The following is a 26,931-nucleotide window of genomic DNA, read 5'->3' on the forward strand; positions in this document are numbered from 1 at the left end:
CTACTGGTGGGTAGGAGCTCAGCTTATCCTTGTGCCTTTGCACCACTTGACTTGTCACGGTAGTGTGAAAGGAGACCGTAATCTTTTTGCTGTCTGTGCCCCGTTAGGGAGGTTCACCCTGTATTTTTGTCCTGTTTACCATAATATTGAAAGTGAATGTAAAAGAAAATCCCAAATTTTGGGTTGACGCCAGAACAGTTAGGCTACGTTTCCACTAGTGTGACTTGTCTTGCGACTTGGGACTGCAAAGTGGCATGACAAGTTGTACCTCATGATTTCCAATGAGTACCATTCATATCTGTGCGACTTCAAAGTAGTCCCTGCACTACTTTGGTCTGACTTTGATGCGACTTGAGTTCCAAAGATATCAAGCTAACACAGGCATTGCTTCAAGTCGCATCAAAATCACGTTAAAATCACAGCAAAAAATAGGGTCAAAATCGTGCGGCTTTCGGGTTGCAATAGTGGAAACAGCCTAATGGAGTGAAAATCTTCCAATTGGGACACTAGTTTTTGTGGCCCTGGGGATACCCCAGGATTCCCTCACTTCTTGTTTTGACTATGGGACAGGATGCGAAGGGAATTTTTTCTCTATAGGACATAGATGGCAAAAAAAGGGGTTATAAGCCTCTCAACATTTTAAGGCCCCTTTCACACTGGGCGGGAATGGCGTCGGCGTTAAAACTACGCTATTTTTAATGGCACTTTACCGTGGTTTTAGCGGCGGTATTCGGCCGCTAGCGGATCGGTTTTACCCCTCTGCTACCGGCCAAGAGTTTTTATTTAGGTAATATTTTTAGAAGCTTGAGACAATTGTGTGTTAATAGAGAATTATGGGGTTTTATTTATTTTTTTTTTTTGTAGAATCATACTTGCCTAGTTGGATGCAGTATCGGCCTGATGCTACATCTGTCCCCCGCGGCTCTAACACTGAAAACCCGAGCAATCAAACCTTGCCAATCTCTCGGTTCTCAGAGCTCTCTGCTCTCTGCCCACCCCCTCGTGCTCACTGGAGTGTTGGGCTGTGAAGGGGGCGGGAGTGGGTGGCTCAGGCTTCCAGCGGCTAGATGACTATACAGGCACGTGGGTGGATCCCCACCATATGCTTTGTGATCTTTCCCATTTCTGGAGCGGCTCTGTGATGTCAGACAGCGGATTTCAGCCTACTGTTTGCTGAAAACCAATCACAAGAGTGCAGAATGAAGAAGAACAGCGAATTGAGCATTGACTGTACTTCTCTGTTAATTCTTATACCTGAATTATACTTTATATTGTTCTTTAAAAAACAGTTACATCACAGATTTTATGTTTACCATCTAGAATAAACTGTTTATGCGTGTATGCTGTGTACAGTCTGTGGCTAGGTATGCTATGAAACTATAAAGTAACTTTATAAAATGGAAAATCGGTAAGCAAAAGTAATGCAGATTCAGGATAGTGGGCACACTAAATTGCCACATCCTACTTTCACAATATCCACCTGTTTCCTCAATATACCAATGGAGCTCCCTACAAACCCCAAACTTAGCAGCTTGGAACACACATGCACATTCGTCCTTTGGCCAGAGTACTGCCAAGTGTTGGCACATGCCTGTCACTATGCAAATACAAATTTCAGGAAGTTGGTATTTTCCGGGGTCTTTGGGGGACTGGCGAGTGCACTGTAGAGGTTAGTAGGCAATATGAAGGTAGAATGTGGTCCCTAGGTGCCAGCGTCAGCATTCCTTTAGTCTGTAGGCATTAAAAGTTTTAGATAAGCATGATGTAACTAATCTTATCCAATTCTTTGTATAACCTGATTATATATGTTCTTGGGGTCAGCCATTGCAAACCGACTGTTTTCTTCTTTGGAGTGCTAAACAATAGTTCTCTATACTGCTTCTTCTTACAATGCAAACCTATGAATTCGCCAAATTATTGAAAAATGACTGCCTGTGTGGCTGATATCTTACCTCAACAACTATTAAAAAGTTATGCAGAGTCATTGTGGTAGCAAATCTACCCTGCCTATAGTGGCTCATCTCCAAATATACAGTATATATTTTGTGCTGCGGACAGGTGGCCCTCACAGGCAAAGCGATGTACCCCTACACTGCTGCCTACTTCTGGGTTTAGGGAGCAAGCATACGAGTCACCTAGCCGACACCAGCTGTAATTGTACACAGCGGGATTCTGTTGGCAATTTTCAGCCAATGATTCATGGCCGGGACCTACTGACCAGCTGTGTGAAATCACAGCCCAGAGTCCTGTGTTGACAACCAATACAGGTCTCTGTATAGAGGAAACAATCTCTCTGTTTTTTTTATCTCGGCAAAGCAGGGATAAGAAACAATAAGATCTGTAGTGAAAAGCAGCACATAATACACACAATACACATTGTTAGGCACACATTTAACTCCTTGATAGACCCAGATGGTAACCCCTTCCCAGCCAGTGTCATTAGTACAGTGACAGTGTATATTATTAGCAGTGATTACTGTATTAGTGTCACTGGTGATATCAGTGGCAGTTAGTCAGTTCCCCCCCATTGTCAGATAGTTTTAGGTTGCCTGCTGCACTAGCCCATTATATATGTATATTATACCACGCAATTACTAGTTAAGCTAGCACAGTGCAAAATAGCAAAAAATGGCCTGGTCATGAAGGGGGTAAAAAGCTTCAAGTGGTTAAGATAAGCGTTGCAATATTAACTCAAAATATGTTTTTACAAATACACTTCCCTTTAAAACTGTAATTTGAACAAATCCCGGCTTGAATGCAGCCAAGAGGGGAAAGACAATTGACCCTTCACAGCAAAGGCTGGCTTGTCAGATTATTTTCAAGGGCAAAGTGAAATTGATCTAGTAAGTCGCAAGGGATCCTATATAAAAAAAAAAGAAGAAATTGCAGACATCGCTTTTCTCAGCAAAAGTCTGGCGTAATGACTCCATACTCAGACAAACAAGGCACATTCCATGGCATTTGTAAAATGTTGTAGAATTTTGTCATGCCTCCACAGGACAAATGTTGGTGCCTGTGTCAGAAACAGCTAGATAAATTTGTTGCACAAAGGCATGTTGGAGGGTGGCAGTAAGGCCTGGGCAGTGCATTCTCAGTGGCGGGCTGTCCATTAGGGCTGCAGGGGTGCCACCCCCCCCTTAATCCATGCGTCCTGCCCCTAATCTGCATGCAGGGCACCGGACGCATGGATTTCAATTTTTGTTTTTGAAGCACGTGAGCCTGAGGCTCTAATTGGCTTCAAAAAAGGGTGGGCACAGGGCACTGCGCCCTGAGTCCACCCAGTTGTGTGACAGTAGAGAATTAATATTCGCTATTGTCTTGATGATTTTCCTCCCAGTCAATCAGGAAGCCATTGCCATGGAGGAGGAGGAGACGCAGGAAGAAGCTGAAGCTGCTAGATTGGTTATGTATGGGGCTGGTGGAGGGATGGATGAGCGAGTGAGGGAGAGAGGGTTGGGGTATTTGACTGAGCGAGTGACCGCCCCCCCCCCCCCCGCCCCAAAGTACAGCACCAGCCGCCACTGCTCAGTGCATGCTCAGCCGGTTCCTCCACCCCACAACCCAGCAGCATTGGTTGCTCAGTTGTTGTGGGTTGTGCAGCCAACAGTCTGGTTGTTACCAATGGTTCTTCCTGACCCCAATCTACTGCTGGCCTGGAGATTTCCCAGATGACGGCTGAAAATAAACAAAGGCGCAGGGATCCAAATAGAAAAAACACAACAAACATCAAACACAAAGTGATAATTCAGTACACCCCTCTGTCGGGCTTTTTTGTATCTGTCTCTTTGGGATTATTTCGTGTTTACTGTGCTCAGTGTGGCTTCTGCCCATTCAGCCTCGTTCTTGTACCCAGCATCTCCCCGTAAACCTTCAAAGCTGTGCAGTAATTGAAACCTCACTCCTGCTCAGCAGTCATAGCTCTGTGTGGGGAGAAGCCCCACTGAGCACAGAGAATGTCCCACCCGGCAGCCAAATGCTGGTGACTGCCAGCTTCATAGGAACCATGGAGCCTTGTGCAGGAGGCTGTCATATTAATGACAGCTTCCCAGCATGAAGTCCCCTATTCTGAGTATTGGCGTTCCTCTGTACATCAACTGAGAGTTGGTCCTAATTACTACCAGTTTGTTACTCTGCTAACTGGCAATGATTCTTTAAGAATCTGTCACAGACATAGCAACAGATTCTGAAAAAGCTGCAACATTTATTGATAAAATGATAAAATTAGTCGCAAGGATTTCTTAATTCTGGAACAGGCCCATTTGAAGGGGCCATACCACCAAATAACTGGAGCAAAGGCTTCTATCAAGTACATAGTTTTCATTTACTGTTATTTCATGGACACAACAAGAATACAATTCATTGGCTTGTGAAATGAAGTGATAAAAGCTGGGAGATCACTGGAGTTGCCCAGAGGTGTGAGAAGCCATTCGTTGTTTAATCCCACCCAAATATTGGCATGAGGTGGGCTGATCTCTTTATCGTTCCTGCCTTCAGGCATTGATGTTAAAGAGATATAAATGTGCCATTCAGTATGACATCATGAGGGGGGAGGGGTCAAACTCCAGTATTCACATTGTGATTAAGCTCTCTAATCTTCATATTTTATCTAGCTTTGTATTGATTAGGGAAGGGTTACAACTCTTGTTGTTTTTTTTTTTTTTTTTTTCAGATGTTATTTTTGAATACACTGGATCTACTAAAAGGTTGTCATGAGTTTTTTTTTTTATATTGTAAGAAAATCTCATACTAGTGCAAGCTAGAATTGCTCTCGCCCTGTTTCAAAGAATATTTTAAAGGTTTGAAAAAATGCATTTTACAGGACTAGCAATAACAAATGCAGCTAATGATGGTTAAAAACCAGTACAGTAAGTGTGTATACAGGTGGCAGATTTTACAAGGCATGCATGGCAACCAGCTACAGGTCCTTGTACATTGCACCTTACCGCCTATATAAGACCTTTAAAAAGCATGGGGTGCAAGAGCTAATTAGCTTACTGGGTGTTAGAGCTGCACGATTCTGGGCAAAATGAGAATCACTATTTTTTTGCTTAGAATAAAAAGATCACTATTCTCTCACGATTCTGGCGACGTAAAATCTTTCACATTATACAAAAAAAAAATGGGCTAACTTTACTGGTTCGTTTTTTTTTAGTTTTTTTTTAATTCATTTAAAAAAATTGCATTTGAAAGACCGCTGCGCAAATACAGTGTGACATAAAATATTGCAACAACCACCATTTTATTCTCTAGGGTGTCTAATGAAATATATATATATATATATATATATATATATATATATATATATATATATATATATATATATATATATATATATATAAATAAATAATGTTTGGGGTTTTGGGGTTGCTAAGTAATTTTCTAGCAAAAAAAAAAATATTTTTTAATTTGAAGCCAACAAATGTCAGAAAAAGGTTTAGTGTTTAAGTGGCTAAACTTTTTTCACTTGCTTACAAAGGAGGTTATTTACTAAAAGAAAATCCACTTTGCACTGGAAGTGCACTTGGAAGTAAAGTCGCTGTAGATCCGAGGGGGACATGCAAGGAAATTAAGAAACAGCATTTTAGCTTGCACATGATTGGATGATAAAATCAGCAGAGCTTCCACTCATTTCAGATCTACCCCTAAGATTTACAGTGACTGCACTTCCAAGTGCATTTTCAGTGCAAAGTGGATTTGCCTTTCGTAAATAACCCCCAAAGTCTATTCCTTTGGCAAATTGTTACAATGTATATACTTCAGTTCAACTGATAAAGAATGTTTTGATTGTTGGCAGACTGCCCAGTTTTTCTCTTCTTTTCTTTTGAAGGCTGTGGCTTCAGAAGAGCAGAGAGAATTCTTTGCATAGAAAGAATTGTGAAACACTTTAGTCAAGATTGCGATAACGATTCTTGGCGATTAATTGTGCGGCTCTACTGGGTGTTAGCTGGGGCTCCGCCTCCTTCTTTCCAATGTGCCTTACTATGAGATCATTACTTAGGCAGATGGTTTTACTTAGCATTAGTAAGTCACTTTGGCTGGACGGCCTGGTCTGCATTTAAATGTGGAGAAAAATAAAAGTAATTCAATTAAGTGAAACTAAAAAAGGAATCCATACAGTGAATTTGTTACATGAATTAACCTTATACAGTTACACAAATACATCAGTTTTATTTTGGCTGTACTTCTCCTGTGGATCACAAGTGCAGTACATTTTGCACTCCTGTGTCCCGCTCTCTGCTGACATCAGAGTCGGTTCAGGCCTGGGTGTTATCACAACCATAGAGTCGGGATCCCCCCTGATCCCGAGGCCACACTCGTCCCTGCCTATCAGCGAGCCCAGCGCTTCAGTGAGCGAGGAGGAGGCAGAGCAGAGAGCCACTGATTGACAGTCAGCAGTTCTCTGCTCACTGAGCGACTGCTCGGTTTTCAGTGTTAGAGGCACCAGGGGACAGATGCAGCATGGGTCTGATGCTGCATCCACCTAGGTAAGTATGATTCTAAAAAACAAAACAAAAAAAAACATATGTTTTAAAGTCTTATTAAAAAAAAAAAAAATAACAAACATTTCATACTTACCTGCTCTGTGTAGTGGTTTTGCACATAACAGCCCAGATCCTCCTCTTCTTGAGCACCTCGCCGGTGATCCTAGCCTCTTCCTCCTGCTGAGTGCCCCCACAGCAAGCAGCTTGCTATGGGCGCACCCGGGACAAGCCGCTGCTCTGTGTACCCATTCAGACATGGAGCCGTGGCTCGGCTATGACCCTCTCTCTCCTCATTGGCTCACTGTCTTTGATTGACAATTGTGGGAGCCAATGGCGCCCACTGTTGTGTCTCAGCCAATAAGGAGGAAGACTTCCAAGCAGTCGAGGTTCTTGTGCAACATCGCTGGATCGAGATGGGGCTCAGGTAAATATTAGGGGGCTGCTGAACACTGAAGGTTTTTTATCTTAAGAAATGCATTAAGATAAAATAACCTTCTGCCTTTAGAATCACTTTAAAAATCTAACTATAGGCAAAACTTTTTTTTACTGTTGATAGAGTGGAGAGGGATCAGAACATATGTGGTGTTTTATTGCTGTCTTTGTTCCTGTTAGGAAGATATAGGCCCTTTTCACACTGTCGGACCGTTCAGGCCAGTTTTGACGGCGGACCTGAACGGGCGCTTCATGTTGGTCTATGGATCGACGGATGTCAGCGGTGACATCCGACCTAGTCCGATCAGAGGCACGTCCCTACGTCTGGATCCGTCGCTATCGGATTGGGTGAGATTTGATGCTGTCCGTTTTCATCCGATCTCTCCATAGAAACCAGCGGCTCTCGACAAGCCCCATCCCCGCTCAGTGAGCAGAGAATGACCTGTAATCCGCCAGCTCGGCGGAGATCAACGGATAGATCTCCCACTGAGCTGGCGGACAGAGGCCATTCACTTTGGTCCTGGTGATCATTATCATTGAGCATGAAAGTGAAAGATAATGCCAAATTTTAAATGGGCACCAGAAAGGAATGGGGGGGGGATCTTCCATTGAGAAGGGAGATTGCCCCAAAGGGGCACAGGCTGCAAAAAAACTAACAGCCCCCCCCCCCTCTAAGGGGGGAGCTAAGATTGTGTGCATCCTTGCTTCCAGATAACCACAGCTGGCCAGCAAGTTGAACAAAAAAAACCTGAGTCCCCCTGCTTTGTATTCTGACAGCAGGGAGACTTCCCTGCCATAAGAATACACAGGCTATAGCCGGAAGTGCAGATTAACCGCTTCAGCCCCAGAAGATGTTACCCCCTTCCTGACCAGAGCACTTTTTGCAATTCAGCACTGCGTTGCTTTACCTGACAATTGCGCGGTCGTGACACTTTGCACCCAAACAAAATCGACGTCTTTTTTCCCCCACAAATAGAGCTTTCTTTTGGTGGTATTTGATCACCTCTGCAGTTTTTATTTTTTGCGCTATAAACAAAAAAAGAGCGACAATTTTGAAAAAGAAAACACATTATTTTTTACTTTTTACTATAATATCCCCCAAAAATATATAAAAAAAACATTTTTTTTTCCTCAGTCTAGGCTGATATGTATTCTTCTACAGATTTTTGGTAAAAAAAATCGCAATAAGTGTATATTGATTGGTTTGCGCAAAAGTTATAGCGTCTACAAAATAGGGGATAGTTTTATGCATTTATATTATTATTTTTATTTTATTTTTTTACAAGTAACGGCGTCAGTCTGCAATTTTTATTGGGACTGAGAAATTATGGCGGACACATCGGACAATTTTGACACATTTTTGGGACCATTGGCATTAATACAGCGATCGATGCTATAAAAATGATTACTGATTTCTGTAAAAATGTCACTGGCAGTGAAGGGGTTAACACTAGAGGGCAATCAAGGGGTTAATGTGTTCCCTAGTGTGTGTTCTAACTGAAGGGGGGAGGGGACTGTGCAGGGGAGACGACAGATCGCTGTTCATACTCTTTATGAACAGATGATCTGTCTCCCCTCAGAGAACCGGAAACTGTGTATTTACACACATAGATCCAGGTTCTTCGTGTGTCAGCACCAATCGAGGGAGCCCAGGGGTGATTGTGACCACCAGGCACTCGCATTGGCTTGGGGGTGAGCAGGGGGCACGTGTGCGCCCCTAATGGCCACAGGGCGAAGCAACATTAGATAATTTGGCACCTCTCGGGGGGGGGGGGGGGCTGTTTTTGACAGGTTCACTTCCAGAGACGGAGCTGCAGCCCAATCTCCTGGAATTTCAGCCCCCCTCCTTTCCCCGCCGCTGGGCCAATTAGAAAGCGCATCTCGCTTTGCGCATGTGCAGTAGGGAACCAACTTTGAATCCGAAAGGCTTCACTTCTGGGTTCCCTTACCAGGAATGGTGGTGGCAGCACCCGGGTGTTGATCCAAAGATCAGCTGGGATGCCTACATCGTGGGCTCCCTGGGCAGATAAGTGCCCTAATAATATGAAAAGTCAGCAGCTACAGTATTTTTTTCAACCAGGCTGGACCTCCTCTATAGAAGACCAGTAGATTGACTTCTGTACAACCACAGTGCCCACACATGGAACTAGATTCATCCAGTCCCTGATGCACCAGCCAAATTTCGATCCATGTATCAATGCCCACAAGTGGTGCTAATCAGTGCCACCTAGCAGTGCTGCCTGTCAGTGTAAGCAATCAGTGCCCATCACTGCCACCCATCGGTGCCCATCACTGCTGCCCCATCAGCGTACATTAATGAAGGAGAAAAAATACCTGTTTACACCATGTTGTAACAAAATATAAAAAAAAAACATTTTTTTTATATTTGGTCTTTTTCTATTTTTTTTAACAAAAAATAAAAACCACAGAGGTGATCAAACACCACCAAAAGAAAGCTCTATTTGTGGGGACCGCGCAATTGTCATTCAAAGTGCGACAGCGCTGAAAGCTGAAAATAGGTCTGGACATGAGGGGGGTTTAAGTGCCCAGTAAGCGAGTGGTTAAAGGCTTCCAATGAAAACTCTATGTTTGTTTCTGGAGTGAGACACATGGCAGCAGCATGGTTAAATGAGGGGAGAGATTATTGCTGATCTCATCTGTTCCACCTGTGATTGAGAACCACCAAACTCCTAAGAGGTTACCTGGCTACAGGCAAAGGTTCTCAGCAAAGAATAAAACCAACCGAGAAATAGCTAACCATGTTCTGTTGTGTGTCTGCCCTTCAGTTGATATACAACTTCACCCTGACATTGAATTACCTGCTGGGAGCAGTTGGAACTTTTTCACTCTTTATAGCATAACTATCTGATTGCCTTTTGAACCCATTATGGCCATAAAACCAGCGCCCAGTAAAACCTCCACCCCTTCCTCCTACTCTCGCACTTATGCCTCCAACCCATCCGAATGTTGTAAAATGCAAAAAATTACAGGAGGCTGCCATGTTAAAGAGGATAAGCTATTTATCTTTCCAAAGGAGAAGTCATGTTTCATATATGATTCACAGAGTAGAGCTGGGGAAGTATTGTGAATGTGTCATGGACATGCTGTGTCTCAGGTAAATATCACCTTATTGACTGCTTGAAGGTCAAGATCAAACAAGCTAAATCGTTGTGCATATGGTAAGTATGTAAGGTGTGGTAACTTACAAGGATGAGCATGCTTTAGTATTGTGTTTTAAGTTAGTATGTTATAGCAACGGTGTTCCACATTCATGAAAGCTCTGTATTGTTTAAAGGTAAAGTTCCTAATAATAGATAAATTAGATTGTTGTACAGATACAGATTACATGTTTTCAGCTTAACTGCACATGAAGAGAAGACCTTTTGTAAAATGAGCAAAGCTGAAATGTGAGTTGAGAATTTCACGTCCAGTACACCTTTCGTGTTGTGTTTTATTTGTTTTGTCAGTTTGCACAGTTACATTTTTAAGCGTGAAATGTTTTTAAAGGTATTACCTGATCGTTGTAAACTGGTTGCCTCGTACTGCTTGCTGCACTCTGGTAAAGTTTGTATGTTTTTGTATCCATAAATCATGTACTTTTTGAGAATGTAGAACTTGGTGTTGTTGGGGTTTGTGTAGTATGTGTTTTTGTGTGTGTGTGTATGTGTGTGTGTGTGTATATGTATGTGTATGTGTATATGTATTAGACATGTGCAGAGTAAAATATTTCGTTTCGGAATTTCGTTTTCGTCTGAAAACTTAATTTATTTAGTTACTCCCGAAATTCGTTTTTATTTATTTCATTTTTCGTTCAAAAATTGCATTCGTCCGAAAATCCACATGAATCACGGTCGAATCTGTCTTTGAAGGCTTATGGTGTCTGTCGAATGTATAAAGAAGATTCGACGGAGCTAGTATATAGCATACTTTAGAACCCTATTAAAGTCTATGGGACTCCAACGTTCAAAATCTAAAGTGCTCATTTTAAAGGCTAATTTGCAAGTTACTGTCCTAAAAAGTGTTTGGGGACCTGGGTCCTGCCCCAGGGGACATGGATCAATGCAAAAAAAAGTTTTAAAAACGGCCGTTTTTTCGGGAGCAGTGATTTTAATAATGATTAAAGTGAAACAATAAAAGTGTAATATTCCTTTAAATTTCGTAGGGGGGGGGGTTGTCTATAGTATGCCTGTGAAGGGGCGCATGTTTCCCGTGCTTAGAATTGTCCCTGCACAAAGTGTCATTTATGCAGGAAAAAAAGTCCTTTAAAATCACTCGCAGCTATAATGAATTGTCGGCTCCCGTAATACAGAGAACACTCATTGAAAGTCATTGATAAAAAAATAAATAAATAAATAAATAAAAAGGCGTGGGGGTCCCCCAAATTCAATTACCAGGCCCTTCAGGTCTGGTATGGATATTAAGGGGAACCCTGCCTCAAATTTAAGAAAAAATTTGACGTGGGGTTCCCCCTAAATATCCATAACCAGACCCTTCAGGTCTGGTATGGATATTAAGGGGAACCCCGCGTCAAATTTAAAAAAAAATTGACGTGGGGTTCCCCCTAAAAATCCATACCAGACCCTTTATCCGAGCACGCAACCTGGCAGGCCGCAGGAAAAGAGGGGGGGACGAGAGAGCGGCCCCCCCTCCCTCCTGAACCGTACCAGGCCACATGCCCTCAACATTGGGAGGATGCTTTGGGGGTCTGTGACCCCTCAAAGCACCTTGTCCCCATGTTGATGAGGACAAGGGCCTCATCCCCACAACCCTGGCCGGTGGTTGTGGAGGTCTGCGGGCGGGGGGCTTATCAGAATCTGGAAGCCCCCTTTAACAAGGGGACCCCCAGATCCCGGCCCCCCCCCCTGTTTGAAATGGTAAGGGGGTACAAAAGTACCCCTACCATTTCACAAAGAAAGTGTAAAAAATGTTTAAATAAAACAAACACACTTTTGAAAAATTCCTTTATTAAAAATAAAAAAATAAAAAAAAGATTCCAGCGGCGGTAATCCACTCTTGCTATCCATCGACGGACGGTCATATCTCCAGCGATGTCTAATATCATCCAGCGCAGCGCAGCATCCTTCTTCTGTCTCCGTGGAGGAGACACTACAGGCATTCCGGCGGCTGACGTTTGTTATATATGGAGGGCGGGGCCACCCGTCACCTGACCCCGCCCCCCTCTGACGCAAGGGGAAACCCGGGGTTCCCCGTGACGTAGGGGTGACCCCGCCCCCCTCTGATGTAACGGAAACCTGCCTGTGTTACATCAGAGGGGTGCGGGTCACCCCTACGTCACGGGGAACCCCGGGTTTCCCCTTGCGTCAGAGGGGGGCGGGGTCAGGTGACGGGTGGCCCCGCCCTCCGTATATAACAAACGTCAGCCGCCGGAATGCCTGTAGTGTCTCCTCCACGGAGACAGAAGAAGGATGCTGCGCTGCGCTGGATGACATTAGACATCGCTGGAGATATGACCGTCCGTCGATGGATAGCAAGAGTGGATTACCGCCGCTGGAATCTTTTTTTTATTTTTAATAAAGGAATTTTTCAAAAGTGTGTTTGTTTTATTTAAACATTTTTTACACTTTCTTTGTGAAATGGTAGGGGTACTTTTGTACCCCCTTACCATTTCAAACAGGGGGGGGGCCGGGATCTGGGGGTCCCCTTGTTAAAGGGGGCTTCCAGATTCTGATAAGCCCCCCGCCCGCAGACCTCCACAACCACCGGCCAGGGTTGTGGGGATGAGGCCCTTGTCTTCATCAACATGGGGACAAGGTGCTTTGAGGGGTCACAGACCCCCAAAGCATCCTCCCAATGTTGAGGGCATGTGGCCTGGTACGGTTCAGGAGGGAGGGGGGGCCGCTCTCTCGTCCCCCCCTCTTTTCCTGCGGCCTGCCAGGTTGCGTGCTCGGATAAAGGGTCTGGTATGGATTTTTAGGGGGAACCCCACGTCAATTTTTTTTTAAATTTGACGCGGGGTTCCCCTTAATATCCATACCAGACCTGAAGGGTCTGGTTATGGATATTTAGGGGGAACCCCACGTCAAATTTTTTCTTAAATTTGAGGCAGGGTTCCCCTTAATATCCATACCAGACCTGAAGGGCCTGGTAATTGAATTTGGGGGACCCCCACGCTTTTTTTTTTATTTATTTATTTATTTTTTTATCAATGACTTTCAATGAGTGTTCTCTGTATTACGGGAGCCGACAATTCATTATAGCTGCGAGTGATTTTAAAGGACTTTTTTTCCTGCATAAATGACACTTTGTGCAGGGACAATTCTAAGCACGGGAAACATGCGCCCCTTCACAGGCATACTATAGACAACCCCCCCCCCTACGAAATTTAAAGGAATATTACACTTTTATTGTTTCACTTTAATCATTATTAAAATCACTGCTCCCGAAAAAACGGCCGTTTTTAAAACTTTTTTTTGCATTGATACATGTCCCCTGGGGCAGGACCCGGGTCCCCAAACACTTTTTAGGACAGTATCTTGCAGAATCTTTTCTCTCTGTCAAATCTTTTTTCTCTGTCGAATATTTTCTCTATATAATCTTGGACTAATAGAGGTAAGGTTAGGCACATTCGACCACAGGTTCTATAGACACGTTGTCAGAGTCACGTCGAATCTCCTATTCTATATCGAACTGTTGTAACAATGAAAACGAAAATAAAGCATTTATTTATGTCGGATCTTTCGTTTTTCGGATTTTGTGCTTTCGTTATCGTTTGGCAAAACGAAAACGAAAATAGCTGAAATTCGGACGAAAATGCATTCGGACGAAAACGAATGCACATGTCTAATATGTGTATATATATATATATATATATATATATATATATATATATATATATAATTAGTGTTCCATTGTTCATTTCACAAAAAAGTAATGTCATTCCAGAAGCTTTGTATGAGGACCCTGTTTGCCTAAAACCATAAGCTTTGAAGTGTGATTTATGTGTTTTTGTATTCTTGTGTTGCACTTTACATGCATAAGGCCCCTTTCACACGGGTGCCTCCGCTAAGCGCAATCCACTTGCTCGGTGGAGGATCTCTCCACTGATCCCCGTTAAGCAAGTGGATGACAGGCCTGCTATGCAGAGCGGGCACGGACACAGTCCTCCTCTGCTCTATGGGGCAATCAGATGGAAGTGGACCAGCTTGTGCGTTTCCATTGATCTGCCAGACGGATGGTAAATAGGACAATCACCCGTCTGTTTTTGGCAAACAGGATCAGATCGGATAGTGGTGGATGTCAGCAGACATGTGTTCACTGACATCCGCCACTCCATTGAAGAGACTAGAGGGGCCAATCAGGTCTGTCTGAAAAACTGACAGGTGGACCTGATCAGAAAGCCCATGTGATGAGAAATTTGTGTACAGTACGCATAGGGTGGGTAATGCCTTGGCCACTTATGATTGGCCCAGTACAGATGACCGCTTCCTGGTGGGATTGCTCTGGTGAGTTCAGACTAGGATCTGAAGACGCCTGAGCTCATCCCTACTGGATATGTAAGGAACTCTGGGATTAATGTAGACTTGTGCACGCCAAAAAAATGTGCCAGTTTCTAAATGCCCTCTTTATTAGCACTTCCCATGACAAACTAATAGGAGTAGTACATACAAATTTGTTTGACGCATGGTGGCGCTGCACCATATTCAAGTGTGTTTACTTTAATTTTGGCCCAAAACTGAACTTATATTAACTACAGTATGTTGTATTTACACCACTCTGATAATGGTGTATACTTTAGAACAGCTTTTAAGTAATAAAATTGGCACAAGTACTTTGTTATCTTGGTAATTGTTTATAGAAACTTCACAGCACTTTTAACATGATTTGGTGTGGCCGCTGCAAAGCCAATTACCATTTTTATTTCTCACACAATTGAGAATTTTGTAGCTTAAAGTTCAAAGTTCCAAAACACTCAACAACCAACATCCTGTACTTTTTAAATTGTGCCTGTTCGCATATGAGCACTCGGGCACCTGTAGTTTGATGGTTAGGGGTTTTTCAGCGGATCTGCCTGCTCAGTGGGGGTTCTGATCCCTGCCAAGCAGGTGGATGATAGGAAATTGTCCCCTCTACCTATGAAGAGCAGAGAAAGACAGACAGCCTGCTTTCCTATATGGGTTGGTCGGATATAAATGGATCTGCCAGATGGATGGGAAAGGGATTCCTCATCCGCCTGCTTTTAGCAGTGGGTGTAAACTCACACATGTCCTTTTTCATCCGTTGCTCCATAAAGGGCAGTGGATCGTCCGATCAGATCCCCCTGAAAAGCTGACAGGCGGATCCAATCAGTCCACCCGTTTTGAAAAGGGCTTAAAGTTAAAAAAGGTAAACCAGCTACCTTTGAAGCCGAATGAGACATTTTTTGGTTCCATTGACTTGAGGGTGAGCATGTGTTTTTACAAATGTGCTTTGCACCAAAACTTTCAGGTCTTACTTTCAGCCCCGAGAACACAGATACATTGCCTCTCCATGCACCTTACTTGGAACTTGAGAAAAGGTGCCACAACACAAACATATGATTTCTTTCTAAGATCTTTGGTTAATGTTTACCTTACTACAGTTAAGACTAAACTAATGATGGAGTAAGGAAAGGTTAGAACCTCTGACAAGTTTTTGTTCTTGTCTGTGTCTCCACTAAGTAGACTCGCCCTATTTGTGCTGGTGACCATTGTCATTGAGACAGAGGGTGAAACCCAAAGCTGTGAGGATAAGTCTTCCAATAAAGACAGCTGTTCCTCTCACATGACTTTCTGTTGCACCTCTGGGACTGGAAGAATCTCCCAAAAACACATCAACAAAGAGGGGAAAGAAAGTGGGTTTTAAACCTTACCTACTTTTTTTTAAACCCCTATATTTTATCTAGTGTATGACCTCATTGCTGTCCTGACCGGGGCCATGCACAGCATCTTCTAGGTCTGAAGTCGAAATATTTTTCTCTAAAATGCATAAAGAGGGTCTGGAGAAACCACTTAATCGTCATTATCGTGTGGATATCCTATAATGATGATGAGCATTTTAAAGTTTTTTTTTTTTGGCAGTCACCTAATTTACTGTGTGCCAAATTTCACTGGCAAAACATCCAATCCAGAAGGTTGACTCACTCAGTAGCATGAAGTTAAAACTATCCATAAAGCTTAGGGTGGGAGGGTCATAACCCCTGTCAGTTTTTTTTTTGCCATCTCTGTCCCATTGAAAAAATGTCCTTTTACTTTCTGTCCCATAGCCCACATAAATCCATCCAAAGTGAGGGAATCCTGGGGTCTCCCCAGCACTTGTTTCCTCATTGGTAGATTTCCCCTCTATTCCTGTTCCAATGTTGGTTAAAATTTGGGATTTTCTTTTACTTTCGATGAGACAGAGCAAATAGGGTGAATCTCCCAAACGGAAGAATTTTGTCTTTAGAGGCACCTTAAACATTGTTAGCGCTTTAACCATTTCAGCCCCAGAAGATTTTACCCCCTTCCTGACCACAGCATTTTTTGCGATTCTGCACTGCGTCGCTTTAGCTGACAATTGTGTGGTCGTGCCACGCTGTACCCAAACAAATTTTATGTCCTTTTTTTCTCACAAATAAAGCTTTCTTTTAGTGGTATTTGATCACCTCTGCGTTTTTTTTATTTTTTGCGCTATATTAAAAAAAAAACTTTTTGAAAAAAAAAAGCAATATTTTTTTACTTTTTGCTATAAAAAAATCCCCCATAAAAATATAATCTTTCTCAGTTTAGGCCAATATATATTTTTCTACATATCTTTGGTAAAAAAAATTGCAATGAGGGTATATTGGTTTGCGCAAAAATTATAGCATCTACAAAATGGGGGATAGATTTATGGCATTTTTATTTATTAGTAATGGCGGTGATCTGCGATTTTTATTGTAACTGCGACATTATGGCGAACACATCTGACACTTTTGACACTATTTTGGGACAATTGTCATATAAAAATGCACTGATTACTGTGTAAATGGCACTGGCAGGGAAGGGGTTAAACACTAGAGGGTCGATCAAGGGGTTAAGTGTGTCCTAGGGAGGTGTTCTAACTGTAGGGGTTATGAGCTACCACTGACATGACAGCAATCACTGGTCCCGATGACAGGGAGCAGTGGATCTCTGTCATGTCACAAGACAGAATAGGGAATTGCCTTGTTTACGTTCTGCCTCTCCACACCGCAATCGCGGGCCACCGGCAAACATAGTTTCCCAGGACCCGCGGGCACGCACCTGCGGCACCGCACGCTCCCGATAGGCGGCAAATTCAAAGGTACGTACAGGTACGCCCATTTGCCTGCCTGTGCCATTCTGTCGACATACATCTGTGTGCGCCGGTCGGCAAGTGGTTAACAAATGGTTTTTGATTGTCACATGATCCAACTCAAGAGAAGCTCTGGTCATTTTTGTGTTTGTTAAAAATCGGCAGCTACAAAAACTGTAGCTGCTGACTTTTAATAAAAAGACATTCACCTTTCCCACGATCCAGTGATGTGCTCACCTGAGCCATCCTTTCTTTTCCCTTGGTCTTCTGTCCCCGGCGATGGCATCTCAATTTATGTGCTACATGAGATTGCTGCTGTCCTCTAGGCCTTGTGCCGAAATGCTGCTCTGCCTCCATAATGTTCAAGGGGGTTGCTCACTTGGCATGGGCACCATTTACAGAACCCCTTGCATCTTTCTCAGTGCATGTAAGTCACTCCATCTCGTCCAATGCTTTACAGTCTTTTGAATGCAGAGTATTCTCTGAACTGAGCGAGTACCCCCCTATGTTCACTCTGCAGCGTGGCAGCTACTTGGTATGAGACCTGAAAATCAATTTGTTGTACTACATGAGGTGAACATGTGGGTAGAATAACTTATCATGTATGTCTTGATTTACACAAACAGAAGAAGGCAAAATCTGGTGCAGTTGTGCATGGTGGCCAATCAGATTCTAACTTCAACTTGTTCAATTAAGATTTGCACTCTCCAGTTTTAGTAAATAAACCCCTTTATGTAGTAGCAGCATGCAGAAATATCTGGCAGCCAAAGTTCTCTGCTTTTGGCTACCTTTGAGGCGCAGGTCATGTAAGACAATAGATTTGTGCTAGTTTTTAGCCTTATATGCTGTATGACACTAATGATTTCTGTGCTTATGTACTTATGCATAGGAGGACTGAGCTACATGAGGTAGGCCAGTGCTGACATGGAGAATGCAGGATAATAGATCATTATTAATACAGTTGTGCTCATAAGTTTACCCTGGAAGAATTTATGATTTCTTCACCATTTTTCAGAAAATATGAATAACACAAAACCTTTTCTTTCACTCATGCTTAGTGTTTGGCTGAAGCCATTTATTATCAATCAACTGTGTTTACTCTTTTTTTTTAAATGCTAATGGCAACAGAAACTACTCAAATGACCCTGATCAAAAGTTTACATACCCCAGTTCTTAATGCCGTGTATTGCCCCTTTAACATGACCGCTTGAAGTCTGTTGCGGTATTTGTGGATGAGGCTCTTTATCTTCTCAGATGATAAAGCTGCCCATTTCTCTTGGCAAAGTCTCCAGTTCCTGTAAATTATTGGGCTGTCTTGCATGAACTGCACGTATGAGATCTCCCCCGAGTGCCTCAATGATATTGAGGTCAGGAGACTGAGATGGCCACTCCAGAACCTTTACTTTATTCTGCTGTAGCCAATGACAGGTCGACTTGGCCTTGGGATCGTTGTCATGTTGGAATGTCCAAGTACGTCCCATGAGCAGCTTCCTTGGCTGATGAATGCAAATGTTCCTCCAGTATTTTTTTGATAACATACTGCATTCATCTCGCCAACAATTTTGACCCAATTTCCTGTGCCTTTGTAGCTCACACAGCCCCAAAACATCAGTGATCCACCTCTGTACCTTTCATCATAGGCCTTGTTGACTCCTCTCCAAATGAGCATTTATGTTTGTGGCCAAAAAGCTAAATTTTGGTCTCATCACTCCAAATGGCTTTGTGCCAGAAGGTTTGAGGCTTATCTCTGTGCTGTTTGGCGCATTGTTAGCGGGATACTTTGTGGCATTTGCGTAGTAATGGCTTTCTTATGGCGACTCGACTGTGCAGCCCATCTTTCTTCAAGTGCCTCCTTATTGTGCATCTTGAAACGGCCACGCCACATGTTTTTAGAGTCCTGTATTTCACCTGAAATTATTTGTGGGTTTTTCTTTGCATCCCAAACTATTTTCCTGGCAGTTTTGGCTGAAATTTTAGTTGGTCTACCTGACTGTGGGTTGGTTTCAATAGAACCCCTCATTTTCCACTTCTTGATTAGAGTTTGAACACTGCTGATTGGCATTCTCAATTCCTTGGATATCTTTTTATATCCCTTTCTTGTTTTATACAGTTCAACTACCTTTTCCCGCAGATCCTTTGACAATTTGTTTTGCTTTGCCCATGACCCAGAGTCCACAAACGTCAGTGCAGCACTGAATGAAAGATGCAAGGGTCTGTCAGGAGTCCAGAAACTCATTGACCTATTATACACACACACACACACACACACACACACACTACAAGCAAGCAGATCAGGTGTGAGGATAGTTACCTTTAATAGCCATTCAAACCCCTCTGTGTTAACTTGTGTGCATGTTATCCAGCCAAAATCACCAGGGTATGTAAACGTTTGATCAGGGCCATTTGGCTAATTTGTTGCCATTATGATTTAAAAAGAGTAAACACAGTTGATTGATAATAAATGGCTTCAGCCAAACGCTAACCATGAGTGAAAGAAATATTTGTGTTATCATTCATATTCTCTGAAAAATGGCCAAGAAATCATAAATTCTGTCAGGGTATGTAAAGTTATGAGTACAACTGTGTATGTGTGTGTGTGCTACCCAGTATTCCAGTGCAAATAGAGTGATTACATTTTAAGTGTGACAAGTGTCCATATAAAAACTGATCATAAAAAAGTCCAACATATGCCCGAAACCAATGCAGAAAGTTGAATAGCGGTGTTCACTCAATGTTTTCTCCTTCGTATAAAATCAAAGCCACTTACCAGAACAGTTGGATCTCAAATTATAGAAATCAGATGCGCTCATGCAAATGATAGCCAGCATGAATAAGCCTTTCCTCAAAATCCTCTACACACTGCTCCTCTAATGGGACCGGGCAGTTCGGATAAAGGATCTTTCTTGGATATGGACCATCTATCTCCAGGTTATCAGATACATGGGATAATGGAAGGAAGAGGCTTCATAGTGTAGTTCTTCAGACAATATTTTATTAAAAATATATGTAGCACTCGCATTCAAGAAAAGCGGTGAATTTCACAATAGTAACACAGCCGTGCATCTTGCCAACAGGCTGATACGTGGTGACATCTAAGCAATGCTGCTCCAATGCATTTCCCCGTAATAGGCATCAGCTGGGTTCGGAGGCTCAATTTAGTTCATTTCAGTTTTTATATGGACACTCATCATGTTTAAACTGTTTGTACTCTATTTGCACTGGAATACTGGGTAAGGGGCTTATATATTTTTCCCACATTCACCATTAGCTATAGTATTCAGGCAATCATAAGCAGCAGCAGCAGCTTATTATCAAAAATATATTGGATAAGCGTGTGTATATGTGTGTGTGTGTATATATAATATATATGTACACTTCCTGAGTCGGCACCTCCCTCCCCTGTACATACATGCAGCTTCCTGAGACGTATAAAAAATATATCACCCACACACCTCAGAGTACACTTTTGTCACTCTGCAGTAGGAACTGGATGATGTTAAAGAAAATCTCTGCATAATATTAAAGGATCACTATCAAGGAAAATGGCAATTTCTGATCTCTCTTATGCAGGTAATCATGTAATTTTAGGCACTCAGTCTGCTCATTCCTTTTTATTAAGCCACATTCTAAAAATGTTTTTCTACACATTTACATGCAGGGCAAAGTGTTCAGCAAAAGTGACAGTGACAGGTTGGGACAAACTAGGACACTTTCAATTATGATTTCATTGCTTTCAATCGTCGTCTTTTATTTATTTTGCTGCAACTGCTAACATAGCGCTCAAGCTGGCATGCTTTATCTCCCTTCAACCCTTTTCACAGCATGGTCTGCATGTAAATATGGAGATTAAATGAAAAAAAAAAAAAAAGATCCATATTCTTGATAGTACTACATATGTTTTTGCTACTACTATTGCGTATATAAACTGCATATTATTATCAGGATATTGTATTATTTGCTCCAGTACTTTGTGCAGGTCTAATATTCCAGAGTTTACAACGTGTCCACGTGGTTCCTAAAGGGTGCAAATGGTTAATTGTTATATGATGTAGACGCTGACCTCAACCAGATTCCACAAGCGGTAAATAGAGCATGCTAAGGGGGATAATAGCTCACGTTTTTTCCTGACTCACATCACGGTATACCTTGTAAACTATGTCAGGATCCGTTTTACCTCCAATTTAGGCTTTGGTCATGGTGCAGTGCTAAAGCTTTTTCTCCGGGCCAGATACAACAAATTATTTTGCAAGAAATCTAAGGTGATGATGTTAGGAGGAAGGCTAGCAATCTACCTACATTGTAATTCAGTTTATTGGAGTTCTAAAGATCAGATGGGTGAACAACATTACCAAAATAATTTACCAATACTTCATATAGACCAGTGATATGCAATTAGCGGACCTCCAGCTGTTGCAAAACTACAAGTCCTATCATGCTCTGCCTCTGGGTGTCATGTTTGTGGCTGTTGGAGTCTTGCTATGCCTTATGGGACTTGTAGTTCAGCTGGAGGTCCGCTAATTGCATATCCCTGATATAGACCATCCATTGTATAAATGCTGAAAGGTTGATTGTTGACTTTCCAGCAGGAAGGCCCTTAGGAAGTGACCCTACAATCTATTTTTCAAGAAATTGTTCTTATTGTGTTTTCTGCTTCCTTCAAACATCATCTATGAGCTCCCGAACCTCACCTTTCTTTTCCCCCTCACTTCTGTTTGTTTGCAAGGAGCAGTGCTTGGCGTTTTCATTTGCGCTCTTCTATGTACACTTCACATCTAATAGTTCATCTCAGAAGCAATCTACCTCTACAGAGAGTGACCCCGGTGTTAACAAGCCCCAAGGCTGGTTTCTAATCCTTAATCATTTCCTTTTATTGCTGTTAATAGGGGCAAAACTATTTTTATAAATTGTACAAGCTGAGTTCAGCAAGTTTCACAAGCTGCAGACAGTGTGAATGTGGATAACCATTTTATGATATAGAATTCTTTGCTTGGGACCAGTTTGAGAGTATGCTTGAAATTTGAATTTCTCTTTAGGATAACAATATGCAAAACAGTACAGGTGTACATGCTTCTCCATTGAATATGTGACTAGTGCAAAGCTTGGATAGCTACCGCTGTCTGCAAGGAAAGAAAGATAAGTCCTACATATATTGGCACATAAAGCAAACATGTCGAAGTAGATCACAAAACTAATCATAAAGGGTATATTGTTTATGCAAACTAATAGCAGCACTTTATTTCACGAGGAAGTGAAATTGGTGATACAGATAAGCATATCCAGTACCTCTAGTAACCAAAACAAACAGAAAAAGCCTATTATCTTGTGAGATTGGTTGATAAAGGATTTGTATGTATTTTGCTTTTAGTGGAGACTGGTAAATAGTATTTTTAGTAATTCAGCCTTACCTCCGGCTCTGCTGACATTGATTTACTGAAAAACTGCCATGGAACCTATAGACTTCCACTGTTGACCTTTTATCATTTGAAGATACTAGTTTCCTGGCTGCAATATTAATCATTTTTCTGTATTAAAGAGTCTTTGACCAGGATTGGGTATGCAGATACATATTTGAGTTTTTGACCAATGTACTAGTCCTAGTTCAGCGTCTTGGGAAACCATGGGATAGCATAAAACCAGGTAGCTAGCATTTTCAAAAAGGTGTAAACTATGGCAGCCTCACATGACAGTATCTAAAGCCATATAAATAGATAAGCCATCAAACTGACCATGGTATGTAAAAAATAAATCAAAGGTGTAGTGTCAATAGCTGCACAGAACATTCACCCACAGAAGGTGAACATAATGCAATAACATGTTTAAGCACTCTACACATTACACCACAAGTAAAAAAAAAAAAAAAAAAATATATAAATATATATATATATATATATATATATATATATATATATATATATATAATCTCACAAAAGTGAGTACACCCCTCACATTTTTGTAACTATTTTATTATATTTTTTTTATGTGACAACACTGAAGAAATTACACTTTGCTACAATATAAAGTAGTGAGTATACAGCTTGTATAACTGTAAATTTGCTGTCCCCTCAAAATAACTCAACACACAGCCATTACCCGCTTCCCGCCCGCCCTATAGTATAGAGCGGACGCTCTCGTCCGGGAGGTCGTCCCTGGACGTCCTCGTCTTTACTTCCGCAATGCGCACTGCCGCGGGCGCGCATCGGGGAAGTTTTGTGTTTGCCGTGTCCCCCGGAGACAGGCAAACACAGATCGCTGTTAACGGCCAATCACAGCGGCCGTTTACAGCGCGATCGGCCTATCCAATGAGAGATGATCTCGTATGTAAACCTATGAGATCATCTCTCAGCGCTGCTCTCCCTCCTCACACAGACAGCGTGTGAGAGGGGAGAGATGAATGGCTGCAGCGGCCGTAAGTGGGGGGGGGGAAAAAAAAAAGAGTAAAAAAGTGCCATCCTCCCCCAGTGCTACCTGCCCCCAGTGCCACCTCTTAGTGCCATCTGTCATCAGTGCCACATATTGGTGCCATCTGTCAGTGTCATCAATGCCACTTATCAGTGCCATCTGTCATCAGTGTCACACATCGGTGCCACGTATTAGTGCCATCTGTCATCGGTGCCACGTGTCATTGTCCTGGTGCTCCAGGGCCTACAAAAGTGTAATAGGTAGTCAACAAGTTAGATGTGTAATTTATGCTCCTAGAACACCTGATGGCGCTCCCTGCATGTTGGGCCTCTCTATGTGGCCAGGCTGTGAAAAAGTCCCACACATGTGGTATTGTAATACTCAGGAGGAGTAGCAGAATTTTTTTGGGGGTGTCATTTGTGGTATACACATGCCATGTGAGAAAAATAACCTATTACAATGACAATTTTGTGGAAAAAAAATTAAAAAAATTAAAAATCTTAATTTTTCAAAGAATTGTGGGAAAAAAATTACAACATCAAAAAGCTCACCATTCCTCTTACAAAATACCTTGGAATGTCTACTTTCCAAAAAGGGGTTATTTGGGGGGTATTTGTACTTTCCTCGCTTGTTCGGGTCACAAGAAGTGAGATCGGCCACCAGTACATCAAATGTGATCAATTTTGTATGATTCGCACCACAGCTTGTAGACTCTCTAACTTTCACAAAGACCAAATAATATCCACTAATTTGGGTTATTTTTTACCAAAGATATGTAGCAGTATAAATTGTGGCCAAAATTAATAATTTGCATAATTTTGTCACAGAAACAAAGAAATATGCGTTTTTGTTTTGTTTTTTTTCAAAATTTTCGGTCTTTTTTTCATTTATAGCGCAAAAAATAAAAACCCCAGAGGTGATCAAATACCACTAAAAGAAAGCTCTATTTGTGGGGAAAAAAAGGACAAAAAATTCATTTGGGTACAGTGTTGCATGACTGAGTAATTGTCATTCAAAGTGTGAGAGCACCGAAAGCTAATAAATTGGTCTGGGCAGGAAGGGTGTTTAAGTGCCCAGTAGGCAAGTGGTTAATGTCTAAACCGCTGGCAACAAAAGTGAGTACACCCCTGAGTGAAAAAGTCCAAATTGGGCCCCAAGTGTCTATTTTGTGTGGCCACCATTATTTTCCAGCACTGCCTTAACCCTCTTGGGCATGGAGTTCACCAGAGCTTCAAATGTTGCCACTGGAGTCCTCTTCCACTCCTCCATGAGGACATCACAAAGCTGGTAGATGTTGGAGACCTTGCGCTCCTCCACCTTCCGTTTTGAAGATGCCTCACAGATGCTCAATAGAGTTTAGATCTGGAGAAATACTTGGCCAGTCCATCACTTTTATCTCTCAGCGCTGAACAATGTTGCAAAACTTTGCCAGTGTTTCGACAGATTAGGCGACCCATAAAATTTGGTAATGGAAGTGACATTGCAGCATGGCCATCTTGGTACACCCCGCACCCGGCCATATTTAGGATGGTGAGAAGGCAGCAAGAGGACATCTTTTTACACCCACCGGAGTTCTGCATTTCACAATTATTTTTCACAGTAAACTGAGCTTATTTAGTGAAATACATTGTTTGTAAATCTGTGACATTGTTTTGATGTTGAAATTTAAAAGCTTGCTGATCTCACAGGTTTGCCAATCTGACAGAACACTGCTGCTTTTATAATTCAACATTAAAACAGTCTGACGGATTACCAGACACTGCATTTCGCTATATAAACTCAGTTTACTGGTAAAAATAAGTGTAACATGCAAAACTCCGGTGGGTGAATAAAGATGTCCGCTTGCTGCCTTGTCACTTTATCCTTACTGCGGCCGAGTGCGGGGTGTACCAAGATGGTCGTGGGGGAACGTGACTTCCGTTACAAAATCTGACAAAACACAAGCTCTGCACTTGTTACATAAATCGTGGAAATTCTGGATTAAGATCGTGGGGGGGGATTGAATCGAGATTGAAATTTTTTTTTTTCAACGATTAATCACGCAGCTCTTGTATATATCTATATCTATATCGTATTTATCGGCATATAACACACTTTTTTTCCAATTAAAATAAGGGGAAAGTCGTTGGTGCATGCTATCCCCTGCCGATTGTGAGCCTCTCGGCGGGTTTCGGACATTCTCAGTGGCTCTCACAGTCCCGTGTGAGCTGCCGAAAGCTGGCGAGCGGCCGAGAACGTCCAAAAGCATCCAAAAGGTACATAGGACATCCGGTGCTGTATTCCTTACAAACCACTTTGACCTACAGGTAAGCCTAGATTAAGGCTTACCTGTAGGTCCAAGAAATATCTCCTAAACCTACATGGTTGGGAGATATTTATAAAGACAGCATATTTACAAAGACAGGCATGCACCGTAGACACAGGCGCACTGAGCATGCTGCTGCTAACGGTGATATGCCATTAGTGGCGGCTCCCGTGCGCTGTGAGTGGCCGGAGCAGCGATACTCGGAAGAAGATGGATACTCCATGCAACAGGGTGACATCGCTGGCTCCTGTGTCAGGTAAGTGACGCATAATGGGCTACTATGTGATGCATAGTAGCCCATTGTGCTTTACCTTTGCAGGGAGACAGAGAAATAAACCCTGATGGGTTTACTTCCTCTTTAAAATCTGTAAATTGCACTGGGGCAAGGCTGCAATGACATGGGTGCAGATGGACAAGGCTGCAATGGGCTCTGAGAAGGCTGCATTGATGGGTATTTAAATGTAAGTATTTTTTTTTCCTTAAAATTCTCTCCTAAACTTGGGGTGCGTGTTATACGATATATATACAGGATTTATATAGCGCTTTTATATATTATATTTCTAACCCATTCCACGCAAAACTCCAGAAGTGGACTGGACAAAATTATTGGCCCCCTCAATTTAATATTTGGTAGCACCACCTTGGAAAAAATAACTGAAATCAATCACTTCCTAGAACCATCAATGAGTTCCTTACACCTCTCTACTGACATTTTTGACCACTCTTCTTTCGTTGGCTGCTCCAGGTCTCTCAGATTGGTAGGGTTCCTTTTCCCAACTGCTGTTTTGAGATCTCTCCACAGGTGCTCTATGGAATTTAGATCTGGACCAATTGCTTGCAAGTTCAGTACTCTCCAGTGTGTTGTCTTTACCATTATGGGCACTTTTTGATGTGGTGCTTTGGATGATTGTCCTGCTGTGAGACCCATGATCTCCGACAGAGACCCAACTTTGTCACTGGGCCCTACATTGCACCCCAGAATTCTTTGGTAGTCTTCAGATTTTATAATGCCATGCGTAGTCAAGACATCCACTGCCTGAAGCA

At 42.3% G+C, this 26,931-nt stretch overlaps 1 protein-coding gene across 5 annotated transcripts in view; it reads left to right on the plus strand.

Moving 5' to 3' along the window:
• Positions 1 to 26,931, plus strand: part of MGAT3 (beta-1,4-mannosyl-glycoprotein 4-beta-N-acetylglucosaminyltransferase) — a 157,953-nt gene that overhangs the window by 110,200 nt on the left and 20,822 nt on the right. The window contains exon 1 of one of the 5 annotated variants that reach the window (XM_077452326.1): positions 9,573 to 10,093. The exons of 2 other annotated variants lie outside the window; for them this stretch is intronic. Coding sequence is in view for 1 of the 3 variants with exons in the window: in XM_077452324.1 (XP_077308450.1) it covers positions 9,860 to 10,029 (170 nt within the window). In the remaining 2 variants the exon portion in view is untranslated. Of the gene's footprint in view, positions 1 to 9,572; positions 10,094 to 20,634; positions 20,754 to 26,931 lie in introns of those variants that run through there. 2 more of the 5 variants (XM_077452324.1, XM_077452328.1) reach the window with 2 other exon arrangements.

The sequence above is a fragment of the Lithobates pipiens genome, unplaced genomic scaffold (assembly GCF_037356315.1).
Source record: "Lithobates pipiens isolate NorthernLeopardFrog02 unplaced genomic scaffold, aLitPip1_a1.2 Scaffold_23, whole genome shotgun sequence".
NCBI lineage: Eukaryota > Metazoa > Chordata > Amphibia > Anura > Ranidae > Lithobates > Lithobates pipiens.